Below are 23,597 nucleotides of genomic sequence, written 5' to 3'. Positions count from 1 at the left end.
ATTTAGAGAGAGAAAGTAAATGGAAATGGGAGAAAAGGGGAGGGTGGTGTGAAGGCTATCAGGATCCGAGAGATCGTGACCGTGAATTTCACACTCTTTTTGGTCTTACATGTGTTAGGGAAAAAAATCACGAAGGGGGAAAGAGGGAAAGGATGGCAAAATAGGGTTTTCAGATTTTTGCGAATATTACGGATTTATATAATTCGTTTTTTTTTTTTTTTTTCCTTGGCTGATATGGATATTGCATTTTATAACAATCTAATATATGGAAATAAAATTTTACATATGAAGCTGGCATAAGTCATTTTTTTTGTGTTTATTTTTTGTGTTTATTTCACTATCATATTTTTGATAAAAAATATGGATAAATAGTTACTATTATTGAACTACATTTTTTTTTTCAATGTAATATTTGATGAGAAAATAGTATAATTGAATAAAAATTAATAAAATATCTAAATAGCTTAATACAATAAATAGTATAAAATTATTATTAAAATGTAAAAGAAAAAAGTGTCATAAGTAAAGATATTTTCTATAATAAACTTAATCCATTTTAATAATATATAGAAAATCATTTTAGAATAATATTTAATATAGATTAGTACTACGGATCTTTAGTTGCTACTATAAATATAAACTCAATATAGTTATTTTCCATAAAAAAAAAAACAAAAAAAAAGTTGTTAATAAAAAAAATATAGAAAAAAAAATTAGGAAATATTAATTATTTGATTTTTTGGAGGGAATATAACAACACCGAAAAGTGACATGTGTCTATTTTAGTATTATGTTATTATTGATTGATTGAATGGAATCATTTACTACTTGTCCCAGTTTTTTTTGGGGTTGTTCAATATCGCCCTCAAATCTCTAACTAACGCCCGCAAATTAAAATATGTTTATGAATTTACCCTCATAGATATAAACAAATCATAATTTTAACCCACCATTTACCAACCCACACCACCTCCTTACCATTTCACCTTGACACTCTCTCTTTAAAAAATTTCTCCCTCTAAACCACCACCACCATTTACAAACCCACACCACCTCCGTATACTAGCTCAATATAATTTCGCGTGGAATTGTCGAGGAACAAGGGGAAGGCCATCGTCGAAGGAGTCGCCGGAGACAAGGTCAGTTTTTTTTTTTTTCTTCCTGGAAATGGCGAAAACGCCCAATTAATTCGCCAGATCAAGGCTGAAACGCCTAGAAATTTCGATCTTGCGAAAAAAAGTGGGCGTTTCTGCCTTTTTTTAAAATAAAAAAAAAATCGTATGAAGTTCATCTAATCAAGTATGGCCCATACGGTTATTCGAAAGATCTCATATATAGCAGGTTGATTTGTTTTTTTCCCTTCAATTTCATCTAGTTGAAGACCTCCTAGCCGATTTTTTTATTTTTTTTAATTTGGGGTTTTTGTTGTATTAATTTAACCTATAATTCTATTATTTCTTGTGTTGTTGTCAGCAGCATATGAAGATCTTAATGTGAAAACGAACACCTATATATCTTACTTGTTATATGAGTGTGTAATTTTTTTGGCTATTTATTTTCCAATTATGAGTATATTGTTTATAAATGTTTATTTCATTGATATCTCCCCTGCTTACTGCATGTTTTTAGAATCTTTTAGTTTTAAGTTTGCAATTTTTTAGAATCTTAATGATACATAGAACACATTATAGGTTTTCTTTTGTTTTCAATTGTTTGCATCACCTATTTTGTTTTTATTATTAATATTATAATTTATTTAAATTTAAAATGTAGTTGAGGGTTCTGGTCCACGGCATGCTTGATCACGCGGTATTAACGCGTCAATTAGGAGAGATAGGGGGATTAGTATGCAAGAAGGTAGTTCAGTACTGGAGCGCGACAAGGTAGTGGATGAGCAGGAAGGAGCCGGTGGTTGGCATAATGCTTTGTTGAGGACTCCGGGTTCGAGGTACGAGGATGATGGATCTAAGGATGATGAAGATGAGGGTGAGGCTGATGCTAAGGAGCAGCCGCCTGTCGTGACGAGAGGTCCTGATGGGAGATTTACGAGTTCCCGACCACCTCGATCTACAGTGTCTTGGCTTATTCAGGGGCCGATGGACGGTGGGCCCGAGGATGGTAGCTTAGTGTTAATCCTAGTTTCGGGGCCCATGTTGCTCGGTATATTTGGGATGGGGAAGACCGACGGTTTTTGCGGTGTCATACTAGAGCTAATGTGTGTAGAGACTTAACTGACTGGCTAGAGCGATTTACGACTGCCACTACTACGCGGATACGGCAGACTGGGTTGTCGCACCTGCCTAGCATTATGCACGACCACCTTGATTTCTCGCTAATTTTTGCTTTTGTTGAGAGATAACAGCCAGACACGAACACATTCCACCTACCTTTTGGTAAGATGACCATCATGTTGCACGACATACACCACATACTTGGTATTCAGGTTGATGGGGATATGGTTGTCGGTGGTCTCCCTAGTGACTAAGATAGGACATTGGTGGTGGGTTGTTACAGTTGACTCCGGAGGAGCTACAAGTCAAGACTCAGAATGCCATCTATAGGAACGGTGGTATCCATGACCAAATTATTGCTAGGTGTCGTAGTGAGGAGCAGTCGGAGGCGGTTCAGGCCATTGGTTACATGGGGGTCCTTTTGGGTAACACGCTCTTTACTAACAAGAGCGGTACTCGTACTCACCCTTCTTTTCTCAGTGAGTTGTGTGTAGAGCATAACCTGGAGAGGTTGACGAGATACTCTTGGGGTTCAGGCACACTAGCGTACTTGTATCGTCAGCTCGGGCATGCCACCCGAAATGGATGTGATTCTATCGCGGGTTGTCTGACTCTTCTACAGGCTTGTATATACGAGTACTTTCCATGTTTTCGGCCTCACTAGGGTGTGTTGACACGAGATGTCCCTCATGCTCGTGCAGGGTTGTGGGATGTTGGTATGATGCGGAAGCATCAACAGCGTCTCGTGTCCTTTCGTACTCAACTTGACCAGCTGGGTGACCATGAGGTATAAATAGATACGTAATTACTATTTGTTTTATATTGCTTTTATTTACAGTTGATTTACACTTATACTAATTTGCAGGTATGCTGGTTGCCGTATGGAGCTTTTCCTGCTCAACAGGTGCCTAGGACTGTGTTTACGGGATGTATTCGCTATCGGGGCATCATAAAGCCATATATGCCCAATCGAGTTGTTCGACAGTTGGGGTTTATACAGGAGATTCCCGGTGACATGATTAGACCTTATGATGCTCAAAGACCACTTAGTGTGAAGTCTTATATGGTCAGTTTTTCAGCTCAGATGACCACTCTCATGTGGGATAGATTTGTCCTCGGTGCTGCGTACAATATTCTGATTGGTGGATATACTAGAGTTCCATGTGGCGGACATACTTGTGCCCCTGACTACCTACCATGGTTTGGGAGAGTTAGCCATCCTATCGTCACTCCTAATGTTGAGGATGATGTCGGTCTTCCTGAGAGGACCAACGTTGATTACGTAAGTTTTTGTTAGTTTTTTTTAATTTAAATATTTTTTTCTTCCTATTATTTCTATTAATACACAATTATAATGGTTTGTGCAGCGGGTAGGGAGATTCATGGTTACGGCGCAGCGATCACTTAGTGAGTACCCTACGCTATCAAGGGACACCATAACAATGTTGGAGCAGGTGATTGCTGATTGGAATGCAATAAATGGACTTAGAGATTAGTTGTAATATGTATTTTAGCTTTGACTTTGTTGTTTTATTAGACTATGTTTTGGATGTTGTTAGTGGACATTTATGTTTTATCACATTTGTTGGGAATTATCAAGTTGACATTTATATATTAGTATTTTATTTTCTAATTACGTAGTACTTACTTAGTAAATTTTAAAAAGAATTGCTTAAAAAAAATAAAATAAAAAATAATCATGTTTATTAATAAAGTTATATAAAGTTTAATAAAAATCCAGAATAATACTCAACGGTACTCAAGAGCTGACTAATGTCTGTCACAATTGAAGCCTTCTCTCGTACCTTGCCTCTCATCCGTGTACACTTGCCTGACGAGCGTTAAACTACAATGGTGAAATTGGAGGAAGTGGGTGGTCACGATCCATATGGAAACGAGTGAAATGTGATTCACCAATAGTTCCAATCACAAACTTTGCACTAGGCCTGTCTAAGCGTCCACAATTGTTCAACGATAACACTGTGGTGGATGGATAGTAGCACGATGGTCTATTTTCTACTCCATAACAAATCACTACCACATTCCATATTGTGGCAATAGCAAAAAAAGCCTGTTGTGCTACCATCCAATGCTCCTGTCCACACGCATCACTATCCCATCTGATTCGGTCTACCTCCCTCTGCAATCCTGAACCAACTTGTTGACCCCATATGTCGTAGTAAATCATGTTGTACAGAACCAACCTCATTTGCGATATGATGTCGAACCAATCACCACTCCTCCTGATCTCCGTAACAAAAATCTGCTACGCAACGAAATCCGTAGTTTCCATCTCCAATTACATCCTTAACACCTACGACGTAAGGCCAAATGATGTTGGGAATCGCATAGCTGTAACTGCATTGTCGTATGTCGAACCCGGTACCTACAAAATAAAAAACATAATATGACATATAATTAAGTTATTACACAAAATAAATTAAAATATACGATGTATAAAAACATTATTTAATTATATCGATAATCACCAGTATCAGATGGGGGTGGTCTACTTCTGGACGATTATCTCGCCCATTACGTTGAACATGCTCGAAAAACGAAGGATCTCGCCTATTCCTTCTCTCGGGAGGTCGTCCCCTTACTCGGGGGTTGACTCGAGGCTCTTGAAGGTCATCGTAGTTAGGATCCATCTCACCCTCAATCACTCGAGACACGTGCCTAAGCATCACAGGGTCGCTTGCAATAACCTGATCAACAAGGGTGCGGAAATGAGCTCGATCCTCATCATTTTCATCAACTATATCAGGAATGTCAAGACCCGCTCCAATGACAAGGGTCCTCCAATATGGATGAATGTTCTTCGTATACAACTCCTTCCCTGTAGTAATTGAGTCTTATATTTGGCATGCACAAGGTAACTCGTGGGTAGTACGTAGTGAACATCCACAACGTCGATGGACATCCGTACTCAACCCTCACATCCTGTTTGTCTCACCGAGAAGAATAGACAAACAATAGTGGGATACCTTTCCGTTCAGCTGATGCAAAGGCTTCTGCTTGTACTTCTGACCATGAGTTGCTCTACATGCCTCCAAGCCATTACGAATGGCTATGATTTGGTTCTCAATCGAGCAGTGCACCTGAGCCCAAACTATGTCTAAAGAGCCTGTAGAACTGTCAATCCAACATTTCAATGCCGAATGCTGGCTCTCAACCCTGCAGTTGTTAACATTGCCGAAGTGTAGTACCTGGTTCGTCCAAAACATCACAAACTTCTCCTTGTGTATGAGCCAAGTGTCCACAACATAGTCAATCACTTTCGGCCATCGACCCCACTTGGTTTTCAGCTCTACAAGCTCTCTTTCATACGCCTCTTCAGATGTAGCATTAATCACATGCCTCCACTTCCCATTTTTGAACTTGGCACCAATCTCCTTTTTTTCAAACATGGAAGTAACCTTCGCCTCAACATCTTTGTTAATATGCCACACACACAACATGTGTCTAGTGTTTGGAAACACGCTCTTCAACGCTGCACAAAGGCCAAGCTCCCTATCTGTCAATAGTACCAACAACTCTTTATGATGACCGATCAACAACCTCAAGCACTGAAGAACCCACCGATAACTTTCTTCGGACTCCGACCTCATGAATGCGTATGCTACAAGAAAGTTCTGATTTATCGGTGTAACCCCAACAATCTCAATGAATGGCATGTCGTATCGGTTTGTCTTGTAAGTGGAATCCATACCTATCACGTATGGGTATGTGCGTAGCAAATTTGTCATGATCGGGTGTGCCATGAAAGCATATTGTAACACGTTGTTGGTATCAGTCATAAACTCATAACCCAAGTGAGGTATTTGCTCTGTCTGGTGAACCACCTCTCTTCCCTCGAATCGCTCCATTATGATATTACTTCTGCAGTTGTACACATGCCTGATGTTTAGATGGTCTCCGGGAAACTTTTCTACAAGAGTTCTCATGATATGCCGAGGTGGCACTTGTGCCTGGGTCATGTCTGCTTAGCAGCAAGACTAAGACCGCTGATTTGTCGATGTCCCTCGTGATACACAACCAAAGAATGATTGTGAGTGCCGTTCAAGCAATTGAGCTTCCAACCACTTACTACTCTGACATACTTAACCTTGAGTTTGAAGGGACAACTGTTTGTCTTGCTTTTCGTGTCTTTGCGTATCGTGTTCATCATGTCTCTTATCATGCTCTTTTTTCCACGATCACAACTCACATATCGATACGACCGACCACTCCGATCGGTCTTGTAAGAAGCCTTCACTAACATAAATCCGAGCAGGCGACAAACATTTTGTGCCCATAGAACAACATCCTCAAAACTCGAAAACACAGTGTCTGTCAAAAAATGTCCGCTATAGTTCACACCATCACCATCCTCGGACTCAGAATCCTATATAATAATAACAATAAAAATAAATATTAATTAAAGTTGAGAAACAACAAAAACACAACTAATAATAATAATAATCTAACAACGCACAACTAATAATAATAACAACTAATAATAATCATAATAATAATTCCAACAATACACAACTCACTATAATAACAATTAAAAGGTGTGATCACGCACTTATAAACGATTGAGAATTTTATAACTAGAGAAATTAATTAAGTAGAGTAATTCAAAACGACCCTCCTAAACAAATTCGTAGTATATAACTATAATTTTTTTTTCCCTATAGTATACTTTAATTGACTATAGAAAAATCAAAGGACATAATATAAATTAGTTATGATCTTGCAAATTAGAATATTGGTCTAGCAAATTTCATAATTTTTTGTACTCTGCCCATCTCTATAGCTACAAATGCTTTTTACTCGATTTTTGGGGAATTAAAAGTGTAGAAAAATAAAAGTTACGTGTGCAAGCATGCTAATCCCAAAAGAATGATTACAGAAACAAATTAGAATACACATAGATTACGGAGTACATATCTACATTTCTTGGATTCTTAATACTGTAGATTCTATCAACTGAAAATGGTTCTGAAACTAACATTACTTGCTTTTGCGTATGGAGGAAGGGGATTAAAGAACAAATTAGTCTTCTAGTTCCTTAAAATTTGCCCGGTATGTTTATGTTCCTAGGAACTTAGGAAATGACTACATATTTCATTGGCAAATTAAGTTGTATGCATACACAAAAGAACCAGTTTTGTACCATGTAAACATCTGACCCCATACCACTATGTTCATACTCTTAAATGACCTGAGGAAGTCTACTTCTATACCTGTAAGGGCTCATAAGTGCTAGCAAACAGAAGTAATTATAATAAAAAATACAAAGGTAATATAATCAAAATAATAATAACAACGAATACGTGAAATTCAAAACCAAAAAGAAAATAAATTCGAAATTCCTAGGCAAACACCCAGAAATTTCGAAAAAAACCTAGACAGAAACGCCTACTTCGAAATTTCTGGGCGTTTGCTTGGGAATTTCGAAAACAATAAAAGTTAAATAATCGTACTAATTGCGTACGGTCCGACGATCCTCCGGCGAGCAACGTAGGTGGTGTTTCCGGTCTTTTGTTGTCTTCCATAGGATCCAACGATTTAGGTTTTGCAAAATTTAAATTATTTGTTTGTTTTTGAAAATTACAGTGGTTGGTGGTTCAACGTGATCGTTGATGGCTGGTGAATACTAGAGAGAACGGTAAAATTTTTTGTGTAGGATAAAAGTGTTAAGTTTAGGTAAAAATAATTATTTTATAATATTTTTATAACAAGGCTACGTATATCATTTTAGGTTATTTTGCGGGCGTTAGTTAGAGATTTGAGTGCAATGTTGAGCAGCCCACTTTTTTTTGCCTTATTTGACTTTTCATGGTCCCAAAACGCGTCTTATAATGTATTTATATATAACTCCATTTCTATACGAGTAAATAAGAATTTGATATTAATAAAATATACAATGAAACGAATCCAACAAAACCCACTTAACTATATTATTTTTTTTATAGAGTAATGGATATTTATCGTTAAAGTTTTTAAATTTCGACCCAATTATTTTTTTTATTTTATTTTTTATTAAAAGAAGTCGACTCAATTATATCTAATGGGGTAAAAAAACAGGGATAGAAAGAGTAGTAATTTTTTCTCACATTAAAAAAAAAAAAATAAAATTACTCCAAAACTGAAGGGCTACCCTTCCATCACCAAGCTAAAGAGCTTTCCAGTTTCGAGTCTTCTCGCGTACAAGGTTCTTCCAATTTGAGTCCCCAAAGATTATCTGTGAAGATTGTTCAGTGATTTGAATTATTCAAATCCCCAAAATCTAGGGTTTTTTATGTGTTAACTTGTTACATTTGATAATGTTGCGGAGGTACGATTTAAATTTTTGTGTTTTTCTCCTCTTTTGTATTTCAATCTTAGTCTTTGATATCAATTAGCTTTCATTTCATTAAGTAAGTCTCTATTAACTTCAATTCGCCCAATTTTATGTCACTATTTTCGAATTTTGTGCTGTTTTTGATGTGATTTCTTAGTGAAATTGTGTTGAAGGGTCTATTTTGTGCATTTTAAGCAATTTCTGGTTGCTGCATTTGTTTTCGACTATCATTGTCGATTTTAGTTGAAGATTGCATGTTTGCAGGTCTGCTTTGGCTCTTTCGCGTCGTCGATCGCTCATTGGGAGAGCATCAAGGCAATCTTCAACTCCTCAGGCAAGTCTTTAATTTTTCCCTAGGTGTTTGTATATGGGCCGGCAATGTTAAATATCATGGATTAGTGCAGAATAGATAGGTGTTGCTCCCTTTGCTCTGTAATGTAGAGAATTTAAGGCTGGAATTACAATGTAATGAGTAGTTGTTAACTATGGTTTTGATAAATCTGAAATGACAAGGTCTATTGATTGGAACAGCCACTTTGAATCGTTGCATTCGGGTAATTCGATGGTAATAGGGGATTCTAGGGGTGGGAACCAGGAATTAAGGGGTGTTAGCAATTGGAAAGGATCAAACCTTAGATTTCCTTATATGGGTTTATATTATGGAATAGAGGGAATAGATAGAAAGGTATTTGTTTTTGCTTAAGTTGCATTACGAGTCATTTTGGTCATGGGCAAGCCCTAGATTGGTTGAAAGTATTGGATGTCCAATGTATGTATATCTGTAATGTTCCTTTTAATGGCAAAGGTAAAAGTATAAGAGAGGAGAGGGTGGGGTGGGGGTGGGGGTGGGGGTGGAGAAGGGTGGATGGGTAGAGAAGTTTTTGTTTGCAATCGATGATGGTGATAATTAATTAGTTAAAGGATGAAAGAGAATTTGTTTTCGCTTGTATAGTTTAAAATTTAAGGCTTAATTCATTTGATTTGGAGTTGATTTGTGCATTGTTTAGGGTGTAAAGGGGGACTCATGACATTTGTGGTTTGTGTTATTATATATTAGGTATAGATTTCTATATATACATTGCTCTTACATAAATAAATGGTATACTTGTCAAAATATCCTAAATCAAAAGGCATTATATGCCTCTTATAAAATATGATTTGTATCAATATGGGTGTGCCCTGTTGGCTTATATTGCTATTGATGTAATGGACTTGTATTATTTGAATTCCTGTTGGATAATGAAACATAGTGACTGAACTCTTTGAATTTTCTGACTTTGAGCAGATATATTTATCTGTATATCCTAGGAGGGAATTTTCCTCTATTCCTCAGCAGAACGCATCTCCGGGTCCTAGCTCAAAAACCAAGCCAATTGGACTTTTTATTGGAAGTGTTGCCTTTGGTGCATGCTTCTATGCAGCTTATTCCAGAGGATATATTAATGTTTTATTAGGCCAGAAGGAGCAGAGTTCTGATCCATTGAAGGTTGGCAACAGGAAGTCACCAAAAGGCGATGAAGGCCTTGATTTCCAAAACAATAAAGATTCTACACCTGTACATACCAGCAAAGACTCTGAAACTCTCAATCATCATGTGAATGATGAGACTGAAAGACAGTCCGCCATGGACCCTGTTGGAGATTCTGGCAAATATGAAGGTGAAAATGATTCAATTGACAAAGATTCATCAGAATTGACTAATGAAGCATTTACTCATGCCAAGGAGGAAGATTTGTTAAAACATTCTGGTGATGTAATTGCAAAAGGAGAACAATTGTCGAAATCTTCTCTGGAGGAAACAGCAAAGGATGAATATTCAAGCTCTCAAAAACCTTTTGCAGATAATGCAGACATGAAGTCTTCAGGGGAGAAATCTCACTTTGAGCAGCATGAGACCGATGTAGACCGGCCAACGATTACTGATGTTGGTGCTGTTCTCCAAGGAAACAATACGGATAAAGATGACATAACGGAGCTCAAACCACAAAACGAACCTAAGGTATGTTCTTATTAGTCTTAACACTCTTGTGCTTGAATCCATGCTTTGTAGGACTCCAGCAGTCCAGCTAGGTTGTTGATGATGTATCTTGTTACAATTAAATGTGTTGAAAATTTGTTATGTACTTATGTGTATGTGTTCATTCATCCTTATGCTGTTCTTTTTCATCATTCCTTCCCTGTTTAGATTTTATAGGATGAGAGATTTTTCTCGAAATTTAGTCACATATAAAGAAATGCATCCTGGAAATATATTCATATATATGAAGGAAAAGTCTCTAGCCATTTTTTTAATATTTGTTCCTGGAAGTTGAAATCATCCCTTTCCAGGTTAAAGAGGAGTCATCAGCATCCCTTTTAGATACATATCATTTGGAAGACAAGGTTGATGATGGAGCTTCAACCACAAGTGGGCATACCAGTAATAATTCGTCTCCTTGGGAAGAGGTATACATATTGGATGCATCTTAATTTAGCTCTATATCTATTGTGTATGATTTAGGTGAACATTTATGTTGTTTCAATGCTTGTTCTGTTTCTAATTACTTGGGCTCTTGTTATTCAAGACTTCATCCAGTGCATTAGGAGATTCAGCAGATGCTTATGTATCTAAGGACGGAAAGTTAATTTTGGATTTCCTGCAAGCCATCCATGCAGCTGAACAAAGGCAAGCTGAGCTGGATGCACGTGTCTTTGCAGAAGAAAAGAGGGCAATGAAGGTGATATCTCTCGTAAAATTCGTATAACAGAGCTCTTATATTTGGATTAAGATGTAATTAGTGCTGATCACTTGTTCAGTCAAGTGCTGATAATTCTACTCTATTTCTTTTGGCAAGGTAAATAGAATATTTTATTAACTATTGCTACATTTGTCCTGATTATGGTTTTCATTATTTTCATGGAAATGTAGGACAAATATGAAAAAGAGCTGAAGGATGCAAGGGCGAGGGAACTCATGTATGCTGAAGAAGCAGCTATGTTAGAAAAGGTTATTACGATTACTATTATAGGCTTGTATTATATGGCTGTTCTGTTCTTATTTTGCTATTGCTTTGCACTAGACAGAGCGTTTGTTTCTATTTTATGATCAACTTTTACTGTTAATTAATAAATGTGTTACTGTTGTGTGCTGTAGCCTTAGGGCCTTCTGTTTAGGACCTTTATTCGAAAAAAGGTAATTACAACCACTGTATTTATTGATGTGTTGGTGATGAACATTGCCTGATAAGTAATAATTAGGTTTTTATTTATGTGTTCTGCTTGGCCTCTTAATTATGTCCACTTTGTATTACTGCTTGTGATGTTGTTTAAATTATAATTTGGATTTTTTCTTTCAGCAGTCTGTCTTACTGTTGATGTAACCATTGACTTGTAGGAGGTAAATAAAGAAAAAGCAAAAGCTGCTGCAGCCCTAAAGTCACTTCAGGAAAGGGCTGAAGAGAGGTTAAAGATGGAACTTGAAGAAAAGGTGCAATATTTGATCTTCTTCTGCGTTTCATTGCAATGAAGCAATTGTCAATTTCTATATCCGGATACTTATCTTGTGCATTGCAGGAAAGAGAAGCAGAGTTGAAACAGAAAGAAATCAAGGATCTTGCCAAAGCTGAACTAGCTGCATCGATTGCTCGAGAAAAGGCAGCACAGATTGAGAAGATGGCTGAAGCGAATTTAAATGTATGTAAGCGGCTTTTTGCTGCTATATATATATATATTGAAGGACTTTTTTTATCTGTGCCTTTTTTAAGTAAAAGATCTTGTAGGGTCTGCATATTTATTGAAACTTGAAGATGTTTTAAGGTTCTGATTCAATTATGCTGATAGATGTGCACAAAAAGTATGTCAGATGCGATTTTTGATAGCTAATACAGAGTATATTTTAAGTTAGTTGCTCTGGGATTTAATTCACTATAATTATGCTTTTGATTTAACTAACTGTTGTGTGCAGTCCTGACAGTACTTGATGTAGATCTAAACCAACTAATATGAATTTTGATATCAACATAATAAATTAACTGATTTAATTACACCTGAAAGAATGGAAGTGGTTCTTGAATCCTATAAATAACTTTTTGACCCAGTTCCCTTCTTGCTCAGGTAAAGGGAAGATCTATTAGATTTATCTGTATGTTTTTTTAGTTGTAGATCTGCACCTTTAGAAGACAAAGTTATCCTGGACTTCTAAATAATGGTGTTCATTACGATATTAATGTATTGGAGACTCCAAGAAAGTCCTATTTTGGCAGTTTAAAATTGTAAAATAGGCTTTGGAAACTCTTTTGTTAAGTTATTAGTTTGTTACTGATGTGCATGTCAATGTATTTTGTGCATGTAGTAATTTCTGTATTATTTGGAAGCACTTCTCAAATGTTTATGTTCTCCTGTTAATATCTACTTGGTGTTGCAATTGATTATAACTTTTTCAGACAAGGTTATTTGTAACTGGAGACCTTACTTTTGCAGATAAATGCCCTGTGCATGGCATTTTATGCAGGATCTGAAGAGGCTCGTCAAACTCATTCCATGCACAAGCTTGCTTTGGTAATGTGTTTGATCCCTCTGTTTTCTTTCCTCCTATTGTTTCCTTCTCCTGGTAGTGGAGAAAAGAATTCAGCATATATATCGTTCACGTGCTGCTTGATGAGAAAGTTATATGCTCTACTGGCCCTTGACCTATGTAATCTGTCATGTTCAGGGTGCACTTGCATTAGAAGATGCACTATCAAATGGGCTACCTGTTCAGTCAGAATTAGATGCATTGCATGTGTGTGTAGATAATGTTAATAAGGACCCATTATTGCAGTTGGCCCTATCATCTATTCCTGAAGATGTTCGCCTTCATGGCACAGATACTATTCTACAATTAAATCGGAAGGTAAGTTTCATTGTGTGTTTGGTTAATAAATGGGGAGGGAAGGGGAGGGGGACATAAGGAGAGGAAGAGGAGATGGAGAGGAAAGGGAGAGAATGACTGGAAGAGTCCTTTTCCCCTATTTTTATTTCAACATTGGAAGGATTAGGTTTGTTGAATGCAGAAGGAAAATGGCTCCCTCTGTTCCTCTTCACTTCCTTTTTTTTCTTTCTATATTCAAATTAAAAACAATGTAAATTGGACATTCCTTCTCTCCCTCTCTACAATATCATTTTTGAACTGTAAGACTAAACTTTTGGATCTGTTCGCATATCATCGAGGTCTGGGGAGAGTTTCAATGCCGTGTGCTTCCCTCCCCATTTTTCTTTGGAAGTTAGCATGTCCATTTCTCTTCTCACGCTTATTTTTCATTTGTATATATGCAGTTTGATGACTTGAAAGGGACATTGCGACACTTCAGCTTAATTCCACCAGATGGTGGCGGTATTTTGGCACACTCATTGGCTCGTGTAGCATCCTTTCTGAAGGTGTCAACCCAACATTAAACATTAAGCTGGCCGATAGTTCCCACAAGAGGGGGTGATAGATAAAAAGAAAAAATAAATTAAGAGCAGAAGAATCTTGCTATGACATTAGTCTTTTTTCACCAGTGTTCCTCACATCATTTTATTTTTTATCATAAAATTTTCAGGTCAAGGAAGCTGATCAATCTGGGGATGGTATTGAGTCTGTTTTAAATAAAGCTGAGAGCCTACTAGCCCAAGGGAAGCTCGCAGAGGCAGCTGATGTGCTTGAAGATGGTGTCAAAGACAGCAAAGCCTCTGAAGTTGTAGGTGACTGGTTGAGAAGAGCTAGAAACAGAGCCATTGCTGACCAAGCATTGGTTCTCATTCAGTCTTACGCTGCTTCTATCAGCCTTTCATGAAGTTGTCCTCACTCCTCACCAACCCTGAAGACTCACTGAAATATTGAGTCATTTGTAGAAGACAGTGTTTGATCATGGTTTCTTTCATTTATGAGAAAATAACAAAATAAAACAATTATACCTTTACACAGGTACTGTATAAGGCTGCAAAGAGTTTTGTGTAGACTCACTGAAATTCTCATGTATCCATGACAGTGTAACCAACATGTAATCAGTGCTGCTGGTTGCGATTCAAGAAAAGGGAAAAGAATGAAGTTTTGATTCTCATCATTATTATTTCCTCCTTTTGTTTGTTACTTCTGTTTATTTTAATAGTATGAAAGAACAATGTTTCAGGTAGTTGTATTCTTGCTGTCAACTATAGCATCATCACAGAGGTGACTGAGACTGAGTGACATGATGAGATGGGATAACTTGTATGGTGAAGTATAGCTTTCTTTGTTCTGGTGAGTGACATTGACAGGTGACTCAGTCCACGAGTATTAGTTGAATGCTTACATACTGTTTTTGACCGAAATTTACAGTCGCAGTATTTATTGTGAGCTTGTGACCGCCAGTGTTGATATTTGATAAATTGCTTGCCATGCTTGGTATTTTAGGGACCTGAATACCTGTTCATTGTCTGGATTTTCAGTTTGGTTAGGGAAACCAGTGGTAGCTTTTCATGAATTTTCTGGCTGTAAATTTCTATATTTAAGAGGGTTTGTACTTAGCATGGAGCAAAGATGATTAAGCTGGAATCGTTTATATTAAGAATTTATAATGTTATAATACATAGATTAATGAATTGTTTAACGTGGTTGATTATTATTAAACAAAGGTCTCAATGATTAAGCTGAAGAAGCATGATTAGCACGTGAAATAGTGCAGTTGACAACTTTAAGTTGGCTGGAACACTATTATGTCCATTGTGGTAGCGGTCTAGCGGACAAAATTGTTGGAAACCATATTGATTTTGTTTGTCATTAGCTAAACTTGAATGGTGGCAAATCAACTTCATTTGCAAGTAATTACTAGAAAGTTGTTATACTACTGTACTTTTAAAAAATATCATTTAATTAGATTTTGTTTTGCAATTGGAATGTAGCAACTCGTTCTACACTAATGACTATTGATTACCCACAAAGAAATAAAAACGACTTTTGATTGAACTTTAAATTTTCAATTACAACAATGGCTCATTATCATGGGACGGAAGGGATATGATATAATTGTAACATTCAAGCCATCATCAAGTTTACTTAATAACTAGATAAATGGAAAAATGGACATGTATACACTAAACGTCTAGTAATAAACTTTTATTTTCGGAATTAAGTTAATGTTTGCATTTCTTCAAAAAAAAAAAAAAAAAAAAACAGTTAATGCTTGCATTGTAGTATAGACTTCAACTAAATTATGACTAATAAGACTCCTTTTACTACAATCACTTATTAAAGTTTTTAATCTTACAACATATAATAACTCACCTTTATGTTTTATCCCAAGGAATATGTAAAATATGTTCATACAATAATATTCATTACTATTATGCAAATCTCATTTAGTAAACTTTTGTAATCCACAAGACAATAACACAATCATATCAAATCTTCTTTTGTGTGTGTCCACTGTCCAACTACCTTTCATAAGATTTAGACAAAGAAATCTTTAATCCATAAGTTGTTGTTTAGGGTGAAAACAATGGGACCTTGTCGAGGGTCCGATGAAGTGGAGAAGACTGGATTCGGTCCAAGTGATGTTGGGCCGAAGGTTTCCTGCACAGCGAACACACGTAAACTAGCCTCGGGGGTGTTGCCGAGGGAGGCCCCTCCGATGCTAAAGTCAGTACAGTGTGTAGAAAGAGAATGCTATGCAAGAGAATTAATTGCTTGAGGCTCTGTCTGAATGAATGTACAAATGTAATATTGATGGCTTTTATACCTTTGCATATATGGAGAAGTTGGGTCTTAGCCCAATTGACTTGCCTTGTGGACTGATCTTGACTTTAGCACAATTGGAGAGGTGAACCTTGACCTTGGGCTTTTAATTGGATCATTTAATGACTAGGCCCAATTGGACTAAATTGGACCCAAACAACTTGCCCCCAGACCCGATTTGGAAGGATGACGGGTCGGGTTTGATTAATCAGAAAAGGAGGGAAGTGAATGATTTGATTAATCCAAGAAATTTGAATTTAAACCGTAATTAATGAGATAACAACGGTTAGGCGAATAATTGTGGAAGTTGGACGGATAATGGGCGGTTTAATCGCGAGGTCGTGTGTTTAACGGTTACTTGGTGGGGTGTTTAAGAGAAATTGAAACGCAGACTCCCAGAATTCCCATTTCTGGAGATATAATTAGAGGCGCATCACCTCTCCTCACTTATTCACCAACACAAACCCAGAATTCTCGAGAAAGCCTAAGAACCCGCGTCAAAACTTCGCAAATTCCCCGAGCATTAAGCTTAGAAACTGAGACTCGTCACTACCAATTCGTAAATCGGCAACTTTCGCTTCAGATTAAGGTAAATTCCTTTGATTTTAGTTTATTTTTCTTCGAATTTGAACTCCTTCCCCTTTTTTCGACTTTTTTCTTCGAAACTCATCCATGGTGAGAGGAGTTAGAGGTAGAGCCCGTGCTCCAAGAAGAGCAAGGCCAATTCCCGATCCTAGGAACAGGATTGGGACCTGGAATGGATAGAGAGTAGAGCCTGACCCTGCTGAAGGGATTAGGGCGACTCCCATTTCTTCGGCTCCTCCTCAGGGAACGGAGGGGCCGAGCGCTTCTGGGCGGGATGATGAAGTTCCCGCTATCCTTTGGGACATCCTTCCTGGGTTTTCGGACTGGGAGGATGCTGAAGTAGCTTCGGCCATAATAAAGAACCGCCCCTACTCGTGGTGGGTAGAGAATGCTGAATAGTATCGGTTTGCCGAGCAGATTGAGTTGCATTACGACATCCTTGAAGCTGATGGGTATTGGTGCCGAATGCCCGTGGCATCCGATAGAATCCATCGTCCACCCCCGGGGTATGTGGGGGTGTACATAAGACAACTTCAGTATGGGCTGAGGTTCCCTTTGGACGTATTCGTCCGAGACTTGCTGATCCATTATAATATTTCCCTATGTCAGCTAACTCCCATTAGCATCCGAAGGGTAATGACATACTTATGGGTCTGCAAGTTCTTCAGGTATGTGCCGAACCTGCACTGCTTCAAAAAGCTCCATCGGCTAGTGCCAAATATTCAAAGTGGGCACGGAAGTCACGGTTCTGGGTGGTACCGGATTGAGTCTCGGCCCCAGTACCTAACCATGTGGCCGAACGACTCTTCAGACAAGGACTGGAGAGGTCAATGGATTTGGGTTAGGGCGCCCACGGACCCGGGCCACCCTTGCGTCTTCAGCGCTCCCAGGTATCTTGCTGAGCCTGATCCCGACATGGGAAGTTTAGGTCCCCCCGAAGATAACGGCCCAGATCCGAACCTTAATCAACAGAACATCTTCGGCAAGCTGCCGAACCGGGGAGGCAGCGGTCGAATGCAGCATATCCCGGAGACTTGGCTCCCCGATACGCATTATGTCTTCCAAGAGAACATGTTAGCAGCTGTCGGCCTCAGCCGAAAGTTTAGGGATGGTAAGCTTCTTCGGCTGGGGCCGAGGCCTTTTAATTATCTCTTTTCCTCCGTTTTCACTTCGCACTTTTCTGCTGTGCCAACCTAGCTGAACTGACCTTTTCCCTCTTCTTTTTCAGAGCGGGACGAGACCAACGTCGGCATTAACTACGCTCGTCTTGGCGTCAACCGAGAACGAGTTGTAACTGATCGGGCCCCCTCTATCACTGAACCGAGGCATAGGGAAGTTAATCTAGACTCTTCCCATTTCCAAATTGAGGCTTTTGCTCTGTATCAGAGGCAGAAGCCTTGGTGGAAGAAGAGGGATCCCTGGTTTCAGCTGTTAGACGAAGAAGCTGAAGTTGCCCGTACGGCCGAAGAGGTTGCACGGGTTGTTGAAGCTTGTGAAGGAGGAGAAGGGTCCTCCAGGGCTGCTGAAGAAGAAGCTGCAGCTAGGGCAGCTGTAGAAGACGAGGCTTTGCTGAAGACCTCGGTGAGCTTTTTAGACTTAGTTTTGTTTTGTTGTTGTTTTAGACTTACTCACATTCTTCCTCCCCCCTGTTTTTTACAGTCCGAAGAGAGTAATAGACATAGAGAAGGGAAAGCCCCTGTTCGTCCCGAAGACCAGGTATAAGAAGAGTCTTCAGACTCGGACATGGATGAGCAGCCGCTTCAGAAAAGGCGACGAAGAATGGCCATCATCGGCCCGCATGACTTCCAGAGGAGGCCGATGACCATCGCCATCAAGATAAGGGAACCTAAGGAAGGCAGCGGATCACCGAGGGTTCCCCGGCTGCCACCTCAATCACCTCCAAAGACCCCTCCGCCACCTCCCGAGGTGGAGGTGGATCAGAAAACTCCCGAACTTAAGGGAGGGGTCCAAGAGGAAGTTCAGGAGAGTGCTGCTGAGCACAGAGATGAGGATGCTGTGATGCCTAGTGCTGAGGGTTTCACGGAAGACATTGCAAGAGAGGTTAAGGCTTTCGTCCTCACACCTGAAGAAGAAGAAGAGGTCATAATAATTGACTCTGCTGAGAAGAAGGGGGATGCCGAGCCATCCAAGATTCAAGAAGCTCCATCGTCATCCTTCCCTTCCTTCCAGACGCTGCAGTCTGGAGAAATGGGTTTCTCGGCCCCCCGAATTCCAATCCCAGATCACATCTGGGACCTCATATGGGGTCAGAACCGAGAAGGTGCTGCAGCCTACTTCGGCGATTTTGCTGGCATGTCCGAAGTAGATAGGGCAAGAATCTGGTCGCTAAAGGCCACTGCTGGGAGGGCAAATCCAGCAGATCAGTTCCAGACCCAGCCAGGTCTAACCAACTGCTGATGATGCAGGTGATTCTCTTTCCTTGCCTTTATCTCTTTTTCAATTCAGCTCTTCAATTCAGTTTTTTTTTTTTTTTTTTTTTTGGGCTGACTTGTGCTCCTGTTTCCAGTTCGTGCACAATCAGACTCTCACTGTAGAGATGATAGATACCTTACAAGATAGGGTAGACGCTGCCGAGTATGACAAGAAGGTAGCTGAGGAGGAGCTAAAGCTTGCTAAGCTGAAGCAAGCAGCGGCTGAAGAGAAGCAGCAGAAGGGTGAAGAATATGAAAAGAGAGCTGCTGAAGCCCTTAAAACCTTCTGCGATGCTATGGAGAAGGAAGCTTTTCCCCCACTGATGGAAGGGGGAAAATTCCTTCAAGAACACATGGGAGTGGACATCTCCAAGTTCAAGGCTACCATTGGGAGCCGAATCTAGGAAGGAGCTGCTGCACAAGCTGAAGTGCAGCAAAAGCTGGAAGCTCTTGAAGCCAGTAGAATGGCCGCTGAAGAGATGCTCCAAGCCCGGAATATCCAACTCTCAGAGGCTGCTAATGCTGCTGAAGCTCAGAGAGCTAAGCTCCAAGAAATTGAGGATCAGCTGATGGCCAAAAAAGAAGAACTGACCCAGGCTCAGACAGAGGCTTCCCAAGTTCAGCAGGAGCTGAATGAGCAGAAAGGTTCCTCCTCCAAGCTCGCCGATGAGCTGAAGAAATCCAAGGAAGACTTGGAGGAGACAAAGAAGAAGTTGGCTGATGCTGATGCTCTACTCAAAGTCCGTATCTATACCAAAGAAGAGTATGAAATGGGTTTCAGAAACGGGTTTAGAGTGTGCCGAAGAGTCTGCCTACATGCTGAGCCGAAGTTGGACTGGTCCAAATGTGCTGAATGGGTCCAGGATCCCGAAGACCCTCATATGAAATATGCAACTCCAATAGAAGCTGAAATCCTTAAGGCTGAGGAAGCCGAAGAAGAAGCTGAGAGAAAGGAGTTGGAGGCTGAACAGAGGGAAAGGGAGGCTCGGCAGAGTGTAAAGCCTGCTTCTTCTGTTGTTGGGGCTGAGGCCACCATGGGGCCCCACAATGCTAACCAGTCTGATCCTCGGGCTGAAGCATAGGAACTCGGGCATTCGTCTTCAGAATCTTGCGGTTCATCATGCGCTCAACTTTAGACTTGCCGCTTTCTGAATTTTTGCCTTGTTTTTTTGCTTCAGCTTGCCTTGTCGTACAAACAGTTTATTTTTTGCTTCTGTACGTATTTCGGCAGCTGTTATTTTCCGCTTGTGGGCGGCTGCCGATATAGTCTTTAGTTTATTTGAACTTGTAGCTCACTTTCTGAGCATGAATTATTAATCTGATGTTCCTTTCTTCAACTGCTTTGTCTTACTTTGAATGCTTTACTGTTTCTGAGCTTGAGAAATATGCTAAGTACAAAGCTTCCGGTACTGTTTCTTCAATTCTGCTGAACATAAACTTGCACTGGTAGTGCCTCTTGCCCCCCCAGAAATGAAGTTTGACCTCAGCTGAATAAACAATTTCTCTATTTCTTAAAAATGGGTATCCGAAACACGGGGCCAACTGAAGGCAATGCTTCGGATAATGGCTTTCTGGGATACAAGGCTCAGCTAAGGCAATATCCCAGACTTGTCCATGGACTCATGCCATTGGAGAACAAATCTTACTGAAGTTTGACTTCAGCTGAAAGACCAGAGTTCTTTAAAAAGACGAGTCTGCCAGCAATCTGAAACCCAGGTACCCGAAGGCGAAGGTTTCAGACGAGGCTGAATAAACAATTTCCAACAGTTGCTGTTATCCTTAATTTTCTGGCTATCTTTAAAAAATGGATATCCGAAACACAGGGCCAACTGAAGGCAATGTTTCGGATAATGGCTTTATGGGATACAAGGCTCAGTTAAGCCAATATCCCAGACTTGTCCATGGACTCATGCCTTTGGAGAACAAGTCTTACTGAAGTTTGACTTCAGATGAAAGACCAGTGTTCTTTAAAAAGACGAGTTTGTCAGCAATCTGAAACCCAGTTACCCGAAGGCGAAGGTTTCAGACGAGGCTGAATAAAAACCCTTAAAGAGTAGATAGAACAAAGAAAACTTTGAAAGAATAAAAAGTTGCAAATATTTATATAAATGGTGGCTCCAAGGCCTTTCATTAATTCAAAATGTACTTACAAAGATTGTTCTGCCCCGAAGGGTTTACACATGATATTTTTTCAGTACATCAGCGTTCCAGTGATTTTTCAACTCAGTTCCATCCAATTGCCGAAGTCGATATGTCCCTGGCTGAAGCTCATCTCCCATGCAGCTGAGAGTTTCCCTTGGATTCGGCTTTTCTGAACTACAGCAGCATTCCGAAGGACAAGGTCTCCAATTTTGAGAGGCCTTGCATGGACCCTTCGGTTGTAAAATTTTCTGATTCTCTGCTTATAAGCAGTCATTCTGTCTCGGGCCGAGTCTCTTACTTCGTCGAGGAAATCGAGAGATTCCTTCATCAGTTGCTCATTCTCAGCCGAGAAGTGGTGCACTCGTAAACTCTCAGAGCCGATTTCCACTGGAAGAACGGCTTCGGCACCATACACCAGTTCAAAAGGTGAATAGCCCGTTGCCTCTTTTTCAGTTGTCCGAAGGGACCAAAGGGTTCCAGGGAGCTCCTCCAGCCACTTGGACTTTTGATCTTCCACCCTCTTTTTGAGGGCATTTAGGATCTGTTTATTTGCAGCTTCAGCTTGTCCGTTACTTTGCGGGTGACATACCGCTGAATATGCCAGTTTGATGCCGAACTGATTTGTATACCGCTTCAGCGGTAAGTTATCGAATTGCCTCCCATGATCGAATACAAATACTCTCGGGATGCCGAAACGAGTGATGATATTCTGCCAGATAAATTTTCTGACAGTTTGCTCTGTAATGTTCGAGGCTGCTTCGGCCTCGATCCACTTACTGAAGTAGTCAACACCAACTATCAGCCATTTTTTTTGGTACATAGCATCTGGAAATGGTCCTAGTATATCCAGTCCCCATTGGGCAAACGGGAGTGGATTAAGGATCGGCTGAAGATCCCTTGCTGGCTGGTGGATAACCGGTGCGTATTTTTGACATTTTTCGCATTTCAGGACCAACTCCTTAGCATCTACGATCATGGTGGGCCAGTAATATCCGGCCCTCAATGCCTTGTGGGCTAAGGTCCTTCCCCCGATGTGGTTCCCGCAGATGCCGAGGTGAATCTCCCGTAGGATATAATCCGCATCTGTTGGTCCCACGCATTTCAGCAATGGGGCTGAGAAGGACTTTTTCAGAAGCTCCCCCCTGAAGACAATGAACCTTGAGCTGGTTCTCTTCATCTTAGAGGCCAAAATCCTATCTTCGGGAATCTCTCCCCGAAGCTTGAAAGCTAGGATGGGGTCCATCCAGCTAGGCTCTGGGTCAGCGCAGCACACTTCAGGTGCTTCGTCGACACCTCTTTCTCGACGCACTTCCACATATACAGATCTGTTCAGCTCAGTGAGAGTTGAACTGGCAAGTTTGGAGAGTGCATCGGCTTGAGTATTCTGAGCCCTTGGGATCAGCTGAACCTCAAAAGTTCTCAGCTTTGCAATGACTGATTTGATCTTGGCAAGATAGGCTATCATGGAGGGCTCTTTGGCCTCGTAGCTGCCACTGATCTGATATGCAACTAGCTGAGAGTCTGTTTTCAAGCAGACATGCTCGGCTTCCAGGGAGATGCACAACTCTAGGCCAGCGATTTCTGCCTCATATTCGGCTTCGTTGTTCGAGGCCTTAAAAGAAAATTTTAGTGCATACTCAAAGGATTTGCCTTCGGGAGAGGTTATCACTACCCCTGCCCCGAACCATTTTCGGTGGAGGATCCATCCGTAAACACGGTCCAGACTTTCTTTTCATTGTCTAGCGCCTCCTGGTACGAGCATTCGACCAAGAAGTCCGCTAGAGCTTGAGCCTTGATGGCAGCCCTCGGATGGTAGCTGATGCTGAATTCGGTGAGCTCAAAAGCCCACTTGGCCAGCCTACCTGATTTTTCAACTTTGCCGAGAACTTTTTCCAGCGGCTGATCAGTTAAGACCACTATCTGATGGCAATCAAAATAGGGCCTCAGCTTCTGAGCAGCTACCACTACCGCAAAAGCGACTTTCTCGAGTAGAGGGTAGCGAGTCTCGGCATCCGTCAGAGTGTGACTGACGAAATAGATCAGTTGCTGAATTTTGCTTTCTTCCTTCAGCAGCACTGCACTGATGGTGGCCGGGCTAACGGCCACATACAGATACAAAGTTTCTCCTTCTGCTGGGCTAGCCAGCGTTGGGAGTTGAGCCAGAT

General features: G+C 40.2%; 1 protein-coding gene across 1 annotated transcript; it reads left to right on the top strand.

Annotated features, from left to right (window-relative positions):
- Nucleotides 1-8,294: 8,294 nt before the first annotated feature.
- LOC110717504 (MICOS complex subunit MIC60-like) lies at nucleotides 8,295-14,624 on the top strand. Its single transcript, XM_021896219.1, has 12 exons — nucleotides 8,295-8,556; nucleotides 8,827-8,896; nucleotides 9,848-10,561; nucleotides 10,891-11,007; nucleotides 11,127-11,279; nucleotides 11,471-11,548; nucleotides 11,936-12,028; nucleotides 12,115-12,234; nucleotides 13,021-13,098; nucleotides 13,253-13,432; nucleotides 13,855-13,956; nucleotides 14,121-14,624. The coding sequence occupies exons 1-12, from the start codon at nucleotides 8,546-8,548 to the stop codon at nucleotides 14,352-14,354; spliced, it is 1,950 nt and encodes a 649-aa protein (XP_021751911.1). The 5' UTR covers nucleotides 8,295-8,545; the 3' UTR covers nucleotides 14,355-14,624.
- The last annotated feature ends 8,973 nt before the right edge of the window (nucleotides 14,625-23,597 follow it).

This window comes from Chenopodium quinoa, unplaced genomic scaffold (assembly GCF_001683475.1).
Source record: "Chenopodium quinoa cultivar QQ74 unplaced genomic scaffold, ASM168347v1, whole genome shotgun sequence".
NCBI classification, from domain to species: domain Eukaryota; kingdom Viridiplantae; phylum Streptophyta; class Magnoliopsida; order Caryophyllales; family Amaranthaceae; genus Chenopodium; species Chenopodium quinoa.
The sequence above is the reverse complement of the archived record's forward strand: the minus strand, read 5'-3'. Positions and strand labels throughout refer to the sequence as shown.

Bases quoted from the DNA above. Each gene is read 5' to 3' on its own strand.
- LOC110717504 (XM_021896219.1), top strand. The intron at 10,562-10,890 runs GTATGTTCTTAT...ATCCCTTTCCAG, and splicing joins AACCACAAAACGAACCTAAG to GTTAAAGAGGAGTCATCAGC. The intron at 12,029-12,114 runs GTGCAATATTTG...TGTGCATTGCAG, and splicing joins AGATGGAACTTGAAGAAAAG to GAAAGAGAAGCAGAGTTGAA.